This window comes from Apodemus sylvaticus, chromosome 6 (assembly GCF_947179515.1).
Source record: "Apodemus sylvaticus chromosome 6, mApoSyl1.1, whole genome shotgun sequence".
NCBI classification, from domain to species: Eukaryota; Metazoa; Chordata; class Mammalia; order Rodentia; family Muridae; genus Apodemus; species Apodemus sylvaticus.
This window is the reverse complement of record NC_067477.1, coordinates 70,939,817-70,956,213: the sequence shown is the minus strand read 5'-3', so window position 1 is coordinate 70,956,213 and position 16,397 is coordinate 70,939,817. Positions and strand designations below refer to the sequence as shown.

At 42.5% G+C, this 16,397-nt stretch overlaps 1 protein-coding gene across 4 annotated transcripts in view; it reads right to left on the bottom strand.

The window, feature by feature from the left end:
* The window catches only part of Heatr5a (HEAT repeat containing 5A), a 101,798-nt gene that overhangs the window by 10,551 nt on the left and 74,850 nt on the right, over positions 1–16,397 (bottom strand). For all 4 annotated transcript variants that reach the window (XM_052185872.1, XM_052185874.1, XM_052185873.1 and 1 more), the window contains 7 exons: positions 14,777–14,958; positions 13,536–13,604; positions 11,276–11,455; positions 8,714–8,936; positions 5,087–5,332; positions 2,519–2,646; positions 285–432 (listed from right to left, as the gene is read on the bottom strand). In XM_052185872.1, the coding sequence (XP_052041832.1) occupies positions 285–432; positions 2,519–2,646; positions 5,087–5,332; positions 8,714–8,936; positions 11,276–11,455; positions 13,536–13,604; positions 14,777–14,958 (1,176 nt within the window). The remainder of the gene's footprint in view (positions 1–284; positions 433–2,518; positions 2,647–5,086; positions 5,333–8,713; positions 8,937–11,275; positions 11,456–13,535; positions 13,605–14,776; positions 14,959–16,397) is intronic.

The following is a 16,397-nucleotide window of genomic DNA, read 5'->3' as shown; positions in this document are numbered from 1 at the left end:
TGGCAGTGGCTGGGCTGAACCCAGGCCCGATGGCGCTAGAAGCTGCCCCCTGGCCCTGCCTGTTTACTTTTTATGTCCGTATTCCCATCTGCCCCAGTTTCAACAGCATCCGATTTCACAGCTGCCTGAGTAACACTTGTGAAAACAATGACGCTGCGCTGCGCTGCGCCGCCGCGCTGGGCTGCTGCATGGAATAGTGGAATAGCTCTTGCCCACTGCAAAAAAGTGTTTTATTTCCAGAACTGGAATGAAAAGAGATGCTATGTCACTGAATTAATATTTACCTTCTGCACTTCGTCTTTTTTCCTTCACATGTTCTTGCGCAGCACAGATAATCTGTCTTACCACTTCAAGTGAAGCCAATTGAATGGCTGGTGACTCTCTGGTCAAAATTACTCGGTGTAGTACATTCAGCAATTCAATACCCAAGTCCTGTCAGAAAACATGGGGTGGACACTATTGGAAATTACACTTGTTTATGTCTCTGTGTGCATGTGCGTGTGTGTGTGTGTGTCTCTATGTGTCTGTGTGTCTGTGTCTCTGTGTGCGTGTGTGTACGTGCGTGTGTGTGTGTGTCTCTGTGTGTATGTCTGTGTGTCTGTGTCTCTGTGTGTGTGTGTGTGTACGTGCACGTGTGTGTGTGTGTGTGTGTGCGCGCGCACATGCGCATGTGTCTGTCTGTCTGTTTGTCTCTGTGTCTATGTCTCTTGTGTGTGTGTGTATAAAAATAATAAAGTTGAATGCCACTATTAAAACTAAAAAAGGGAGAATCTGATAAATTCTCTCTTTTTAAAAATAAGTATATTGCCAGAACAATACAGGTATACATCAATACATTTTTGTTTGTTTTGAGGCAGTCTTATGCAGGCCTGTCTGCCCTCAGACTTACCAAGGATGACCTCAAACTCCTGATCCTCCTGCCTCTGTTCCTACAACACTGGAACTTCAGGTGTATCACCATGCCTGGCTTATAACATTGTAACAAATTTCAGAACATTTCTCAGCTCATTTCGTGAGAGATGGTACTATGACAAATGATCATTTTCATTCATGTCTGAGATGATACTGGAGGCATAGCCAAAGACTGACGTGTAGATTCTAAGATTAACAGTAAGGTGTTCTTGTAATAATACAGACTGGAGAAGGACTTCTAAATACACTGCGGCATCCCTACTCCAGTTTTGCTTTTCTTTCTCTCGCTAAGGTTTTACTGATTTTTATTTTACAGGTATGACTATTTTGCCTGGACATGTGCACAGTGCTGGGGAGGTCAGCAGAGGGTTCGATCCCTGGAACTGGAGTTACAGATGGCTGTTAGAGCCATGGGGGTGCCTAACCTGGGTCTTCTGCGAGAGGAACAAGAGCCCCTAACCACTGACCACCTCTTCAGCTGCATTTTTTGTTATTCTGGTTACTTTTTTTCATCTTGGAGAATAATTTGAGTGAGTTCATCATTAATAAACACCCACTTGAATTGGAGAGAAGGTAGCAGTTAGCCGCACTTGTCACTGCGGAGCCCTGGGATTTGGTACTCAGCGCTCAGTTACCTCTTAGGGCTTTCTCATGAATATGCAAATACACAGGCACACACCCATTCATGTATGTAAGTACAACATCTTTAAAAAAATATTCGTTTATAACACACAGAAAATATCCTGTTATAAAGGTACATGCCTTTCAGAGGCAGAGGCGGAGGCGGAGGCGGAGGCGGAAGTGGAGGCAGAGGCAGGTAGATCTCTGTGAGTTTAAGGCCAGTCTGGTTTACATAGTGAGTTCCAGGTCAGTCAGAGCTACTCAGTGAGACCCTGTCTTGAAAAACCAACCAACATAAAAAAAACAAAACAAAACAAAAAAAAAAAACCACGATGTAGTTTATAATTTAATCAAGTTCAATTCAACTCTTATAAAACTCAACTAATGCTTTAAACCTAATTAGACAATACTAATTAAGAGCTTAGAAAAATCATAGTACCCATTACCTTAACACCAGAGCCAATGGCAGTAAGATAATAATAATGATACCAGTACATGCTGCTAAGAGCACCCACCTAACAGCTCCTTCCTCCTGAGTGAGGCAGAGGCAGTACGGCACTTTATAGTAATCCTTTTACTACAGCCAGACTGAAGACCAGGAAGAGAACCCAGACAACAGGAATGTTTTGTAATGGACAGTATTATACATCGATTACATTGTCTCTTGGGGGAAAATGCAAAGTAAGATACAGATGAATGCAAAGTTTGGGGTTCACAGAATCAGAAAAGGAGTGACCTTCATGGAACCCATGGCTACTGTGCAGGACAAGGTGACACAGGCCCTTCCCTCACCGCAGAGGGCAGGCAGAACACGGCTGTCAGAGATTCACTAGCCCTGCGTTACCGAGTCCCAGCGGCATCCTAGGACCAGCTGAGCTACACTTTCTCCTTTGTGACCTTTGCTTAGTTCTGTCCACTGTGGTAACCTGAATACATTTCTGGTCTGTGAAGTCAACAGAGGTCTACCCACGACACAGGACATCACCTGATCACTGCCGATTCTGGATCTGGGCCAAGGGACGTCGAGAAGGGCCTGCAGTGCATGCAAACACGCGGTGATGCTTTCCAGGCTCGCATCTGAGCGCAGGGAGCACAGGAACTCCACGCTGACCCCTGGGAGATCAAAAAGAGATCCTTAGTTCAGACTGTTAGATGAGTCTATTGTGATAAGATAAATATACTGACTTAGCAAAAGACAGCACAAGTAAACAATGCAGTTTTAGATTGTGTGTGTGTGTGTGTGTGTGTGTGTGTGTGTGTCAGGGCTTACACACTCAGGGCTGGCCTTGAACTTGTGTTGGATTAGTTTTTTGTTTCTTTTCATGACAGAGTTTCTCTGTGTAGCCGTCGATCTCTTGGAATGTAGTCTGCAGACCAGGCTGGTCTTGACCTTAGGGGTCCACTGGCCTCTGCCTTCCTAGTGCTGAAATTAAAGGTGGGTATCGCCACTGCCTAGCTTAATCATTTAATTAAAAATAATTTTAAGGGCTAAAGAAATAACTCAGTGCTTAATGAACACTTGCTGCTCTTCCAGAGGACGTGGGTTTGATTCCCAGCATCTAATAGCTCACAACCAACTGTAACTCCAATTTCAGGGGATCTGACATCTGGCTTCTTTGGGCATGAAGCATGTAAGTAGTAGGCAGATATACATGCAAGCAAAACAAAAAACATAGAATAAGATAATAAATTTAAAATTAAACGACTGTGTGTTCTGGATCCTTAGAGTAGGAGCTAGAGGTGGTTATGAGTTGCCTGATATTGTGCTGGGAACTGAACTCAAGGCCTTGGAAGAGCAGCAACAGTTGCCTTTCCAGCCTCTAGATTTTCTTAAAAAACCAAAACCCCAAAACCGCTGGACATACATTATTGACACTATTGGGAACAATCCATTGACAACACATCAGCATATTCACACACACACATATATATGTGTGAATATGATATATATATATGTATGTATATATACATATACATATACATACATACATACATACATACATACACATATATGTGAATATGGAACTGGAAAATATCATCCTAAATGAGGTAACTCATCCACAAAAGAACACACATGGAATGCAGTCACTGATAAGTGGATATTAGCCCAGAAACTCTGAATACCCAAGACACAACTCACATATCAAATCATTCCCAAGAAGAAGGAAGGAGAGGGCCCTGGTCCTGGAAAGGCTTGATGCAACATTGTAGGGGATTACCAGGACAGAGAAGTAGGAGGGGTTGATTGGGGAATGGGTGGAGGAAAGAGGGCTTCTGGGACTTATGGGGAGGGGGGAACCAGGAAAGAGGAAATCATTTGGAATGTAAACAAAGAATATAGAAAAAAAATATCAAACATAAAAAAAAACCCATTGGACATACATTATTGAGACTGTTGGGAACAACCCATTGACAACACATCAGCATATATACATATATTATATACATACATACATATATACACACATACACATACATGTATGTGTGTATGTATATGTAATATGCATATATATATTTAAAATACATATTTGGAGAAATTTAGAACATTTGCAGAGGCACACTCATCTTTCAAAAACTGGAGTGGCTAGAGAGATGGCTCAGTGGTTAAGAGCACATACAGCTCTCTCTCTTTTTTTTTCTTTTTCTTTTTTTTCCGAGACAGGGTTTCTCTGTGTAGCCTTGGCTGTTCTGGAACTCACTCTGTAGACCAGGCTGGCCTCGAACTCAGAAATCTGCCTGCCTCTGCCTCCCAGAGTGCTGGGATTACAGGCGTGTGCCACCACCGCCTGGCTATACAACTCTTTCAGAGGATGTGAGTTCAGTTCCCAGCATCCACCTGACTGTAACTCTAGTTCTAGGGGACCCAAAGCCTTCTTCTGGCTCAGTGGGTACCTACATATATACATACAGACAAAGCAGGCATCTCTATCTATCTGTCTGTCTATCTATGTATCTATCTATGTATCTATCTATGTATCTATCTATGTATCTATGTATCTATGTATCTATCTATCTATCTATCTATCTATCTATCTATCTATGTATCTATCTATCTATCTATCTATCTATCTGTCTGTCTGTCTGTCTGTCTATCTGTCTATCTATCTGTCTATCTATCTATCTATCTATCTATCTATCTATCTATCCTCCACAGAAAGCTGGATGTGGTAGCACCCTTCTGTAATCCCAGACTTATGGGGTGAGGGAGGAGTTTCAGGCCAGCCTGGCCCACATACTGAGCCAGTTCTGTCTCAGTTCTGTCTGGTTGTTGTTCTGTCTCGAAACAACAACCCCTTTCTCCCACCAGCCAAATGAAAATTTTGTAAAAAAGACTAAACTTCTCTTACAATTTCTGGAATTTATCAAATCAATACTAAAGTCAGCTTGTAAAAGGATTCTAGACTTAAAATTTGTAATTTAAAAGAAATATACACAATGCCCAGTTTTATAAATGATGTCACTAACAGCCAGCAAACAATGAGGTGACAGTCACCAGGAGGAGGACAGTGAGGCAAAGGCAGGAAACCCCCAGCACTGTAGGTGTTTTGCTGACCTAGAATCAGATGGAACCTGTCAGTGTAGACATCCTCGGGCGACTTTACGGCAGCTCCAGATGACGATGAGCCCTGGCACATGGAAGTGGGAGTTACAGGCCTTGAGAGATTGGCACCTCCTTCGTCTGGGTCCGCGAAGCCCGTGCTGGTGAGCCACAGCGCGGCGGCGTGGAGGATGAGGGCCCAGGAGCTGTGGTAGTGTGGCTTAGCATTCCTGCTCGTCTCCGCTGTGTAGAAAGCACCGCCTACAAGGGAGGAAACAGCCACAGCAACTGCAGATGCCCCTTCCAGGGCAAGCGCTCAGCATCTGTCCCCGGGCCCCAAGGCAGATGCTGCCTGCATGTCATCAGCACGGATGAGCGGATGAGCTCTGCCGTCTTGGGTTTGACGCCTCATCTGCTTTTCTGTAACTCATCTTACTTTGCCCCACGTTTCTGGGCATTTGTTCATGCTGTGCTGTCAATATTCTGTTACTAATATCTGAATTCTCCTGGGCGTACAGCTGCCATGCCACAGGGTTAATTTATACATGACTTTATAAGATTTTGAAGGCTGAGTTAGGTGTGGTGGTATCTATGCTCTGCACTGTGGAGGGGGGAGATCACAGGATATCGTGTCACAGAAACAAGAGTGGTAGAGTGCTCATCCAGTGCTCATGAGTCTTAAGGTCAATTCTCAGTACCATACACACATTCCCCCCCTTCCCCCCTCTCACACACACACACACACACACACACACACACACACACACACCCAAGAAAGAAAAAAAAAGCACAACTCAAAAAGTTAGAGAAAGAATTGTTGAGAAGACTCAACGACTAAAAAGCACTTGTCCCCAGACCCAGGTAAGGCTGGCTGTGGTAGCACTCGCATCTGTGATCCTGAAGAGGTCCCTACAGATAGATATGTAGACAGGGCAGCAAACTACATGAGGAGACAAGCATGAAAACCCAGTGCAGACTGACCTCATTAACCTGGGTCAGACTCTGCGGGATCTGATGCCAGGGGTGCAGGGTCAGCATATTTAAAACTCGGTGCAACGTGGGAAAAGGTTTCCAGGCAACAGAGAATCCAATCAGTAAGTCCAATTCCACGTGCACAACAAATAAAGCTTAAAGGGTGACTACATAGAAACTCCTTTACAAAGTACATGTTCGGTAAGCTACTGAGCGTAGGCTCTACAGCTGAAAGGCCTAGAGTCTAGTGTAGCCTCTGAACCATAGCATAGAGGTCAGCAGGTCAAAAAGTGCATGTGACATCTCCTTTAAGGTTGGAAGAGTCTGGGATAGTCATTCAGGGGAAACTGGGTGAGGCCTGCCCCCAGAGATACTAAAGAGGTCATCATATTTTAACGAAATCCACTCTCAGCCTTCTGTGGGAGACAGACAGACAGACACACACGCACGCACGCACCCACAAACAGGACATAGGACAGGACGACAACGATGACATGACAGGCATTTTATGTCTGCCACTGAAAGAGGCCCCTGTGTGTCTAATAGCCTGGGTCTCTTAGAACTTCTCCGTGAGTACTCAGACCCCTATGAGGAGGCAGGAAGACAGAATTCCCATAACTTGTAGGTCAGCCTGCTGGAGGACCCTGGCTGGAATAAGGTGGAAGGTAGGGAACATACCCATTCTGCCTGAGGTTGTACTCTACCTCGCACAAACTCAGACAGGCACGCTCACAAGAGTTAAAAAAAAAATAACCAGGAAAAAGTGACTTGAAAGGCTAATCCCTTTTCTCTTAAGTCTTATCTGCTTATTTATTATTTGTACATGTTGGGGGCTGCATGCAGAGGTCAGAGCATTTTCAGGGATCAATTCTCTCCTTTTCTGTGAGTCTCAGGGACTAAACTCAGGTAATGAAGCTTGGCACTTGCATCTTGCAGGTCCTGATGTTTGTGTGTGTGTGTGATTCCTTAGGTACTATCTATTTCATTCTTTCCAGACAGGTTAGCCAGCTCGTGAGCGTCAGAGAATCCACCTCCCCAGTGCTGGTGTAAGTGCTCACTGTTATGTCTGGCCTTTTCATGTGGGTTCTTAAAATTAAGCTCAGGTTCCTATGCATACAAGGCAAACACAGCTAACTAAGCCCAGTTAGTAAGTTAGTCAGGAAATGTTTCAAAACAAACTGTGTGCATGTGTTTAAAAGAAGTACCAACACACATTTACCCAATTCCAAGGCTGACATTAATATTTTGCCTAATCTTTTTTTCAATATCTTACCTAAGCATATCAGAGAACAAAGAGTCAGTCGGTACTAGCCAAGACATTTTGAAATGACACGAAGATGAAGAGCAGCTACCCACTATCTGATACAAAAGTACACTATTAATTATAGTAGAAAGTTATATCCCTACCTCTACTACTTACAAAAGAAATTCTATTGTTCATATTAACAGATAAAACTACAAAGCTTATAGGTATTTATGATCTTAAGTAAAAAACAATGTCAGACAATATACAAAATACAAGAGACTGACTGTCTTAATTAAATACATATGTTATAGTCTTGAAAATGAATGTATATGACACACACCAAAAGGAACTGTATTGAAACCTATACATAAAGAATTGAGAAGCAGCTGGGGACAGCTCAGAGGAGCCCACGCTGGGCTAGTCTAAGGCTGCAGTTCTAGATCTGCAGACTCAAAACAAAAGGGATCAGTGGCTTGGCAGCCATGATCCTAGCCTGTGATCCCAGCACTCAGGAGGGAGAGGTGGGATTTCTAGCTGAAATGGTGAGTGCTAGGTTCAGTGAGGGAGCTCTTACTCCCAGCTGTGATCAAGGAAGACAGACATTTGCTATCAACTTCTGGCCTGGCCTCTGCACACAAATCCGTACATACTTACATGCAAACATGTACACAGATACGTATGTACACCACACACATGTAGAAAAAGAGCAAATCCAAAACCGAACAACGGAAAAAAAAAAGAAAGGAAGGGCAATTAATGAATAGTAGGAAAAGGACAAACATAAATTAGAAATCCCAGAAAGGTCAGGGTATTTATAGAAAAAGCAATTTAAATGGCTATAGATAGAAGCAGAGTCTCTCTCTCTCTCTCTCTTTTTTTTTTAAAGATTTATTTATTATTATATGTAAGTACACCGTAGCTGTCTTCAGACACACCAGAAGAGGGCATCAGATCTCATTACGGATGGTTATGAGCCACCATGTGGTTGCTGGGATTTGAACTCAGGACGTTTGGAAGAGCAGTAGGTGCTCTTAACCACTGAGCCATCTCTCCAGCCCCGAAGCAGAGTCTCTTAAATAAAAAATTAAAAATACTATTTTCTATCTTCTAGATTGGTAAAAATTAAAGAATAAATTAAGTTAGAAAGGTGAGAAGAAACAGGAATGTTGGTAGGTACTTAGGCTATTGAAGATACCTGGAGAGGTATTTGGTAATATCCTATCTGTGAGGATAGATGACTATGACCTAAGGAATTAAGAAATTCTGGTTGTCTACAATAATGCAAGTCTTAGCTGCTTATCCCAGGAATAAAAGTTGTTTTGGGGGTAATATGTTTCAGCCAAACATCATGTACTACAGGAGAAATCTTGGAACAGAAGTTACTGTCACTCTTAATAAGGAATTAACTTACTTTTCCTCCTTACCTTCAACGGGAAGCTGGGAAGCAAATTCTGCAGGCAGAGTTAAGAGAGCAAAATCCTGAAGCGCAGCAAGCCAGAGTCGGCTTAGTGTGGCCAGGTCTGTGCAGACTAAGTCAAGAAGACTAGCAGCCGAAGGGGACCCGCTTTTCACACTGTCTTCAGAATTAATAGTAGTCCTCAAGGTTTGCTTGGGATTTTTATGTCTTTGTACAGCAATTATGTAGACCTGTTAAAAGTTTGCAAGTGGAAGAAAAATCTTGTGTCTGATGTAACGATACAATGTTTTATGCTTTCCTGAAGATACAGGCTTGTCTGTGAGAACATCCAACTTGAAATGCACTGTGGTATCCAGAAGGCACGTGGGGCTGGAGAGATGGCTCAGCAGCTAAGAGTCCATGCGGCTCACTACCAGGGGATCTGAGCTCAGTTCCCAGTACTCACATTAGGTTGTTCAACACTCTACTACTCGAGAGGGCATGGGCAAGTGAGTAGTGATCTCACTCCCTCTTCTGACATCTATCATCACCTACACATGCGTTGGCAGCATACATTCAACACACACACACACACACACACACACACACACACACACACACACACACACGTGGCAGGACAGAGGACCTGGGCTCAAGTCTCAGAACACCATCTTGCAACCATCCTAACTCCAGTTCCAGGAGATTCTGACTTCGATAGGTACCAGGTACACATGTAATATATACGCATATATGCTGACAAAACATTCACACACATAAAACAATTTAATAAAAAAATTTAAGAGATAAAAATAATCTCCCTAGAGATGTCTCAGAGATAAGAGTGGCCACACCCTGCCTCTGTGCACGTTAACCATCACGAATGGCAGCACTCGAGCAACCTAGCAATTCATCTCACCATTGGGCTCAAGTGGACTGAAAATAGGCTTATTGAAATTATCATTAAGCCCCAATAAAAATGTTTACTGAAATAGATTCATAGACTAAAGCACCTCAAAGCAGTTACCACAGAACATGGCATGTCTTATCATTTACCTGTAAGTCTGAAATCTAAAAACCTGACCTTGAAACAGAACAAATGAATAACCTATGAAATATACATGTGTAAAGTCAAAACAATAGCAAAACTAGATGAAGTTAACTCACTGTCTCCACATAGCACAGTATGGATACTCAGATCCATTACTACAGATATGCTAATATGCTCGACTACAGCTTCCCTGTTGTTGCCCCTGGCTTCTGGACAGATGACAGAACGTTCTCTGTGTTACTCCCACTCCTAATTCTGAATTCCACATGCATTTGGCTCCAGGGTTTTTATACAGGGACTATGGGCTTCTATTATACAGGATATGTTGATCAGTTTGATTTGAGGAAAAACTAAGGGAAGATAATGAGTTTAATGAGAAACAAGAAGATTTAAATCACAAATAACACTGTGACTAGAAACTTTTATAGGAAAATGTCTATTTTACAATTTAAAATTCTTTAGGGGACTGGGAAAGGCTGGGAGCTGGACAGAGCGCATCAGTTGGTCGTCCAGCGAAAAAGGGTCGGCCCAGTAGGTTATATTTTGGGAACATATATGAATATGCAAATATGTATGTACTCAATAACAGTTAATGAATAGCGAGGCTATGAATCTGAACCAGAGTGCAAAGGGATAGCAAGGAAGATTTGAAGGAAAGGGAATGGAGAAAAGTTGTAATTACAATCTCATAAAGAAAAACAATAAAGATACTATTTATTGTTATCATGTGTGCATGCATTGTATGTGTGGGAGCGCGCGCATGCGCGTGATGTCTGTGCACGCGTGCTCGCTCTCAAGGTCAGTGGACGATCCTGTCAGGCCGAGTCTCTCTTTCCACCTTTTCCAAGCTTGTATAACAAGCACCTTTACCCACTGACCCATCTGTGATTCTTCCTTTTCTTCCTTCCTTCTCTTCATTCTTTCTATGAAAGAATGTTAAACTCCACATGCACGCAATGGTATGCAAGTGTGTGTACAAGCACACACCCTCAAACACAGGCACAGTAAATAAATTTAACTTTAAAAAGTAAGAAAAAAATATCAGGGTACATACAAGCAAATGCATCCATCTTCAATCAGCAGGAGTTCATTTTCATTGGCTATTATACAATTTCTTTAATTCATAACTGCTCCTGCTTGGCTCTTTAGACTATTTGGCCAACAATAACTACTATTTAAATAAATCTCATTTTAAACTCTATAGTTTACCTTGAAAATGTCCTACTATGGTGGTAGTACGGTGACAGAGCTGGTGGTGTCAGTATTTGAGAGGTGGAGGAGGAGAATCACAATTTCTCTGACACCCTCAGCTACATGGGAGGACCTTATCTCAAAAAAGAAATGTAGGCTAGTGTGCCCCAGTGATACAGGTCTTACCCAACACGCCAAAGATTTGGGTTCAAACCCAGGCAAACACATACAGACTTACAAAATCCCCTCCCCCACCAACAGGGCTTACTGTATAATTCTACTGTACACCCTGCAGTGTTCATGGTGTGTACTAGCTTCTGTAGTTTCCACGGTCAATGAAGGAGCACTAACCTCTGCCCAGGCTCTCAGCACAGCTAAGATCTCCATGGTGGACGCACTTTCACTGTACAGCTGGCTAAGCGCTTCTTTTCCAGCCTGTATCTTTGTTAGTGATGAGACAAGTAGCTGATGAACTCTGCGGAGATCACTGAGGTCACTAACAACTCCACTTGCTATCCAAGCACTGCAAACCTGGTTTTGAGAAGACCAAAGGTTAGACTTAAAAATTCTGCATTTCTTGTTTTGAGCTTAGCAGAGCCCACTCACGTCTTAGGAATCTAGTCACAGAAATAATTTCTTAAACAAGATTTATTTATTTTTACCTTAATGGCACTGGTGTTTTGCCTACATATATATCTGTATGATGGTTTTGGATCCCCTGGAACTGGAGTTATAGGCAATTTTGAGCTGCCATCTCAGTGCTGGGAATTGAACCCATGTCTTCGAGAAGAGCAGCCAATACTCTTAAGAGCTCTCCAGTCCTGGATTGTTTATTTATTTATTTATTTATTTATTGTTAGTACACTGTTGCTGTCTTCAGACACACCAGGAGAGAGCATCTGATTCCATTACAGATGGCTGTGAGCCACCATGTGGTTGCTGGGATTTGAACTCAGGACCTCTGGAAGAGCAGTCAGTGCTTTTAAGTGCCGAGTCATCTCTCCAGCCCCCTCCCCTTTTTTTTAAACCAAGAAAACTAATAAAATGTAGCAGGAGAAGAATCAGAAGCCAGGGCTTCATAAATGAACAGGGCTTCATAAATGAACAAGGCTGAAGAAGGTTACACACTGCTCTCTAGGGAGTTAGATGAAGAGTGTGAGGCGGAAACACGCGTAAGTTAAGACTATGCGTCAGTAATCATAAAGTTACATTTTAATCTTGAATATCTCATTATTTAAAATTAAGAGAGTGGGTGGTAACCAATGTGACTTAGTTAAAAGACTTAATATTTGAATTCCAATGAGGCTGGGCGTGCTGGCACACTCATGAGTCCCAGCACTCAGAAGGCAGAGGCAGGTGGGTTTTTATGATGCCACCCTTGTCTACAAAGAGTTCCAGGTCAGACACAGCTACACAGTGAGACCCTATTTCAGAAGAAAACACTCCAAGGTACAAGGAAGATTTTATTTTTATTTTTTTGCAGTTCTTTGGACTGACCTCAGAATCTCACATATGCCAGGCAAATGTTCTTCTACTGAGTTACATTCCCAAATTCTAAAGAAGATTATGATCCTTCTAAATAACAGCTTTAATTCTATTTAAAAAACAAAGCAAGCCAGGCAGTGATGGCTCATGGGGGAGGCAGAAATTAGGCACATCTCTGTGAGTTCAAAGCCAGCCTGGTCTACAGAGCCGAGTTCCAGGGCAGCCAAGGGTACACAGAGAAAACCTGTCTTGAGAAAATAAAACATAATAAAAACAAAAACAAACCACAAAGCAAAGCAAGAAAAATAAAACAGCAGTAATATTTTGCAACGCAGAGCCAACTACAGTGGTTATGTCTATATCCCAACAGCAGAGAGGCAGAAGCAGGAGTTTCAGGACAGATTAGGCTAGTTTAAGGCCAGCCAGGGCTACAACAGGCCCTGTCCCTAAAAATCAAAAGGGAAGCGGATGTGGCAGTATATACTCTTAGAGACATGTAAAATAAACTTAACTTTGCTTGAAATTTCGGCCTGTGCTCTCTGGACACAGTTTTAGTTATGAGTTCGGTAACTCAATGCTTCGGATGTGGGAAAACAGGTATGTGCATACATTATCAGTGTGAGGTTATTGGTCAAATTCCTCTAATAGACCCTTTACCTACCAACTGAGAGGACTTTATCCCACAGACCGGCTTGTATTCGGTATTTTATTTTTTGGTTTTCAGTTCAGGGTTTTATCCTTGGCTGTCTTAGAATTAAATCTGCAGGCCAGACTAGCCTCTAACTCACAGAGACCCACCTGCCTCTGCCTTCTGAATGCTGGGATCAAAGGCCTGTGCCACCACACTCAACTGTGGCAGCATCTGAAATAGGAACAACTGAACCCTGACAAGTGCATCAATACGAAACTGTTCTAGTAAACAGAATCCAAGTAAGAAGCAGGGCAGTTTCCCAAATGTCAAAAGGAACGGAAAAGAGGTTGAGATGACTCAGACTACAAGGAAGACCCTCGAGACTGGAGCTTAGCATGTAGCCCAGGCTGGCTTTGGACTCACAGCAAGCTTCAAGGCTCAGTCTCCCAAGTGCTTGGCTTCTAAAGTCAAGTGTTCAGCTCTGTACCCACGTACCTGACATGCTTTGGCAGTGATGTCAGGTGGTGTCTCTGAAGTGAAGGCTGGTCTAAGAGCGGCTCCAACCTGTCAAGGAAGTACACAATACATTGACCATCGGCAAGGGAGCATCACTTGGTTACTTGGAAATCAATCATTCATTAAGAATGGGTTTCATGGGTCCTGTTATGTTCTATACCTTTTAAAGGTAATGGCGTCACACTGTACCTTGGGGGAAGCATCTCTCCTAAACTCTCAGTCTGCACTTGCTGCAGAACCACACCGGCACACCAAAATCTCTCAAGGTTTTTGCTGCAGAGGGGCTGCTTCTTTGCAAGGACATGAGTGGGAAGAATCATCTTGTCACTACTTAGAGAGATGGCTGCTCAGAGTAGAGCCAGGGTGGGAGACAGTGAATCCCCAATTTTCCTGCCTGAACTGTTTCTTGCACCCGCAGTTCTAAAAAGGCAGAAACTTAAGAGCTTGGCCCTGCTGGGTTCAGTGACAGTGTCTGTTCCAATACATCAGCCCTTTCCTGAGGCTATGTTTCATGCATATTCTGGCTTTGTTTGCTGGGAAGAAGTGACGGAGCTGGCCAACCAACTAAAGAACTGTTGTAGAGGGTGTCCTTGTTTCTAGCCACTCGACAGATTACAAGACAGGCATGGTTCCACTTTCATCCTTGGACTCAAACAGTTACAACGATCATAAAACCAGGACAAAACCCGGCCCTTTCCTAAATCTAGACAAAACACTGAAGGAGGTTTCATGGAGCACTCTAACTAGAAGTAACAGAGATACAACATATATGTAGTCTGATTACTTAATTACTTATTTACTGAGTAGCTTACTCAGACACTTTGTAAAAGATTTTCCTCCTAAAGACTTTCTGTAAGTTAAAAAGGCTCTAAATATAAAAATCAACCCTTAGATCTGTTCTCCATGTATTTTCTGTGCACTGATGGAGAGTCTTTATGCACTAAAATGTGACATGACACAGCTTCATAGATTTAATTAATTAATTAATCAATTAATTAATTATATGTAAGTACATTGTAGTTGTCTTCAGACACCAGAAAGGGTTTCAGATCTCTTTACAGATGGTTGTGAGCCACCATGTGGGTGCTGGGATTTGAACTCATGACCTTTGGAAGAGCAGTTGGTGCTCTTACCCACCAAGCCATCTCTCCAGCCTAGCTTCATAGATTCTATCAGTATTGTTTATTAACACCAGAAAAGTTCTAACAGAAAATGCTTACATTGGCTTGATACTGTTCCAGAATCACATGACCTGGAAACTCTGGCTCTGCAATATCTGCAAATCGTCGAATAACAACTAAGAGTGTGTCAAGGCCAGAGAGACGGAGCTGGTCACTATGGTCCGTGGCAGCCATGAAAGCCATGCGGATTAAGTCAGCAAGATGGAGCACCAAAAAGTCATCTAGAAGATGAAAAAGATGTGTTATCATGAAAAAGAACAGGCCGAACTAAAATTTATATTATGTGATAATGTTCTCTATTTTATAGCTTAGATTCTCTAGACTGACTGTCCAGTTTCATGCTGTTTTAAGACTTGCAGGCTAAATTTAATGTACACTCAAATATACACAAAACCATCCAAAACTAAAAAATTATATAAAGCTATTCAAAAGCCCAAAGCAGAATTAACATTCTTTCAGAAAGAGTGGCAGCAGCTTCCTCAGTAAACACTTCGTCCAGCCTGTCTCAGAAGAGCACATTAATTGTACCTAGCAGAGCTTGGAAGGTGATGAACTTGGCAGGAATTTATTCTCTTTATGTCAAGTTAATGCCAAACATAGAAATATATATATATATATATATATATATACCCTCTAGCTACAGAAATAAAAAAAAGGTAATTCTTTTCATTCCTGAAATATACTTTTGCTATAAAAATTCTGAAAAGAAACAAACAGAAAAAATCATTTAAAATTGGCCCAGTAGTGTTTCCAGACATCAGCATTTACCTAGAAAATAAGAGACAAACTCAGAGTTGGAGTCCACAATAAAAACTACCACATCTTAGTAAAAGCCAGCTCCGGTCTTGGTTTCGAGTATGGGAGCCAGGGAGCATGGGAGCCAGGGAGCACTAGTGAATGGGACATATGGGAGCCAGGGAGCACTAGTGAATGGGACATATGGGAGCCAGGGAGCACTAGTGAATGGCACATATGGGAGCCAGGGAGCACTAGTGAATGGGACATATGGGAGTCAGGGAGCACTAGTGAATGGGACATATGGGAGCCAGGGAGCACTAGTGAATGGCACATATGGGAGCCAGGGAGCACTAGTGAATGGCACATATGGGAGTCAGGGAGCACTAGTGAATGGCACATATGGGAGTCAGGGAGCACTAGTGAATGGCACATATGGGAGTCAGGGAGCACTAGTGAATGGCACATATGGGAGTCAGGGAGCACTAGTGAATGGCGCACTGATTTTGTGTTGTTAGCATCTAAAACTATACTCATCCCAAACACACTTCAAAAGAAAATGCTTGCTTGAAAACTATTAAACACAATATGCATTCAGACTGGCAATACCAATGTTTTGATTTTAAAATTTTTCTTTCTTTTTTTTTTTTTTGGATTTGTTTTTTTTTCGAGACAGGGTTTCTCTGTGTAGCCCTGGCTGTCCTGGAACTCACTCTATAGACCAGGCTGGCCTCGAACTCAGAAATCCACCTGCCTCTGCCTCCCAGAGTGCTGGGATTACAGGCGTGTGCCACCACCGCCTGGCTAAAAAATTATGTTTTCTAATGTATGTGTGCACCACAGTGCACGCAAGTCCCCTTCTCCCATAGGTTCCAGGGATTAGGGTCATATTTTTTATTGATGCTAACATAACACAAACAACGGC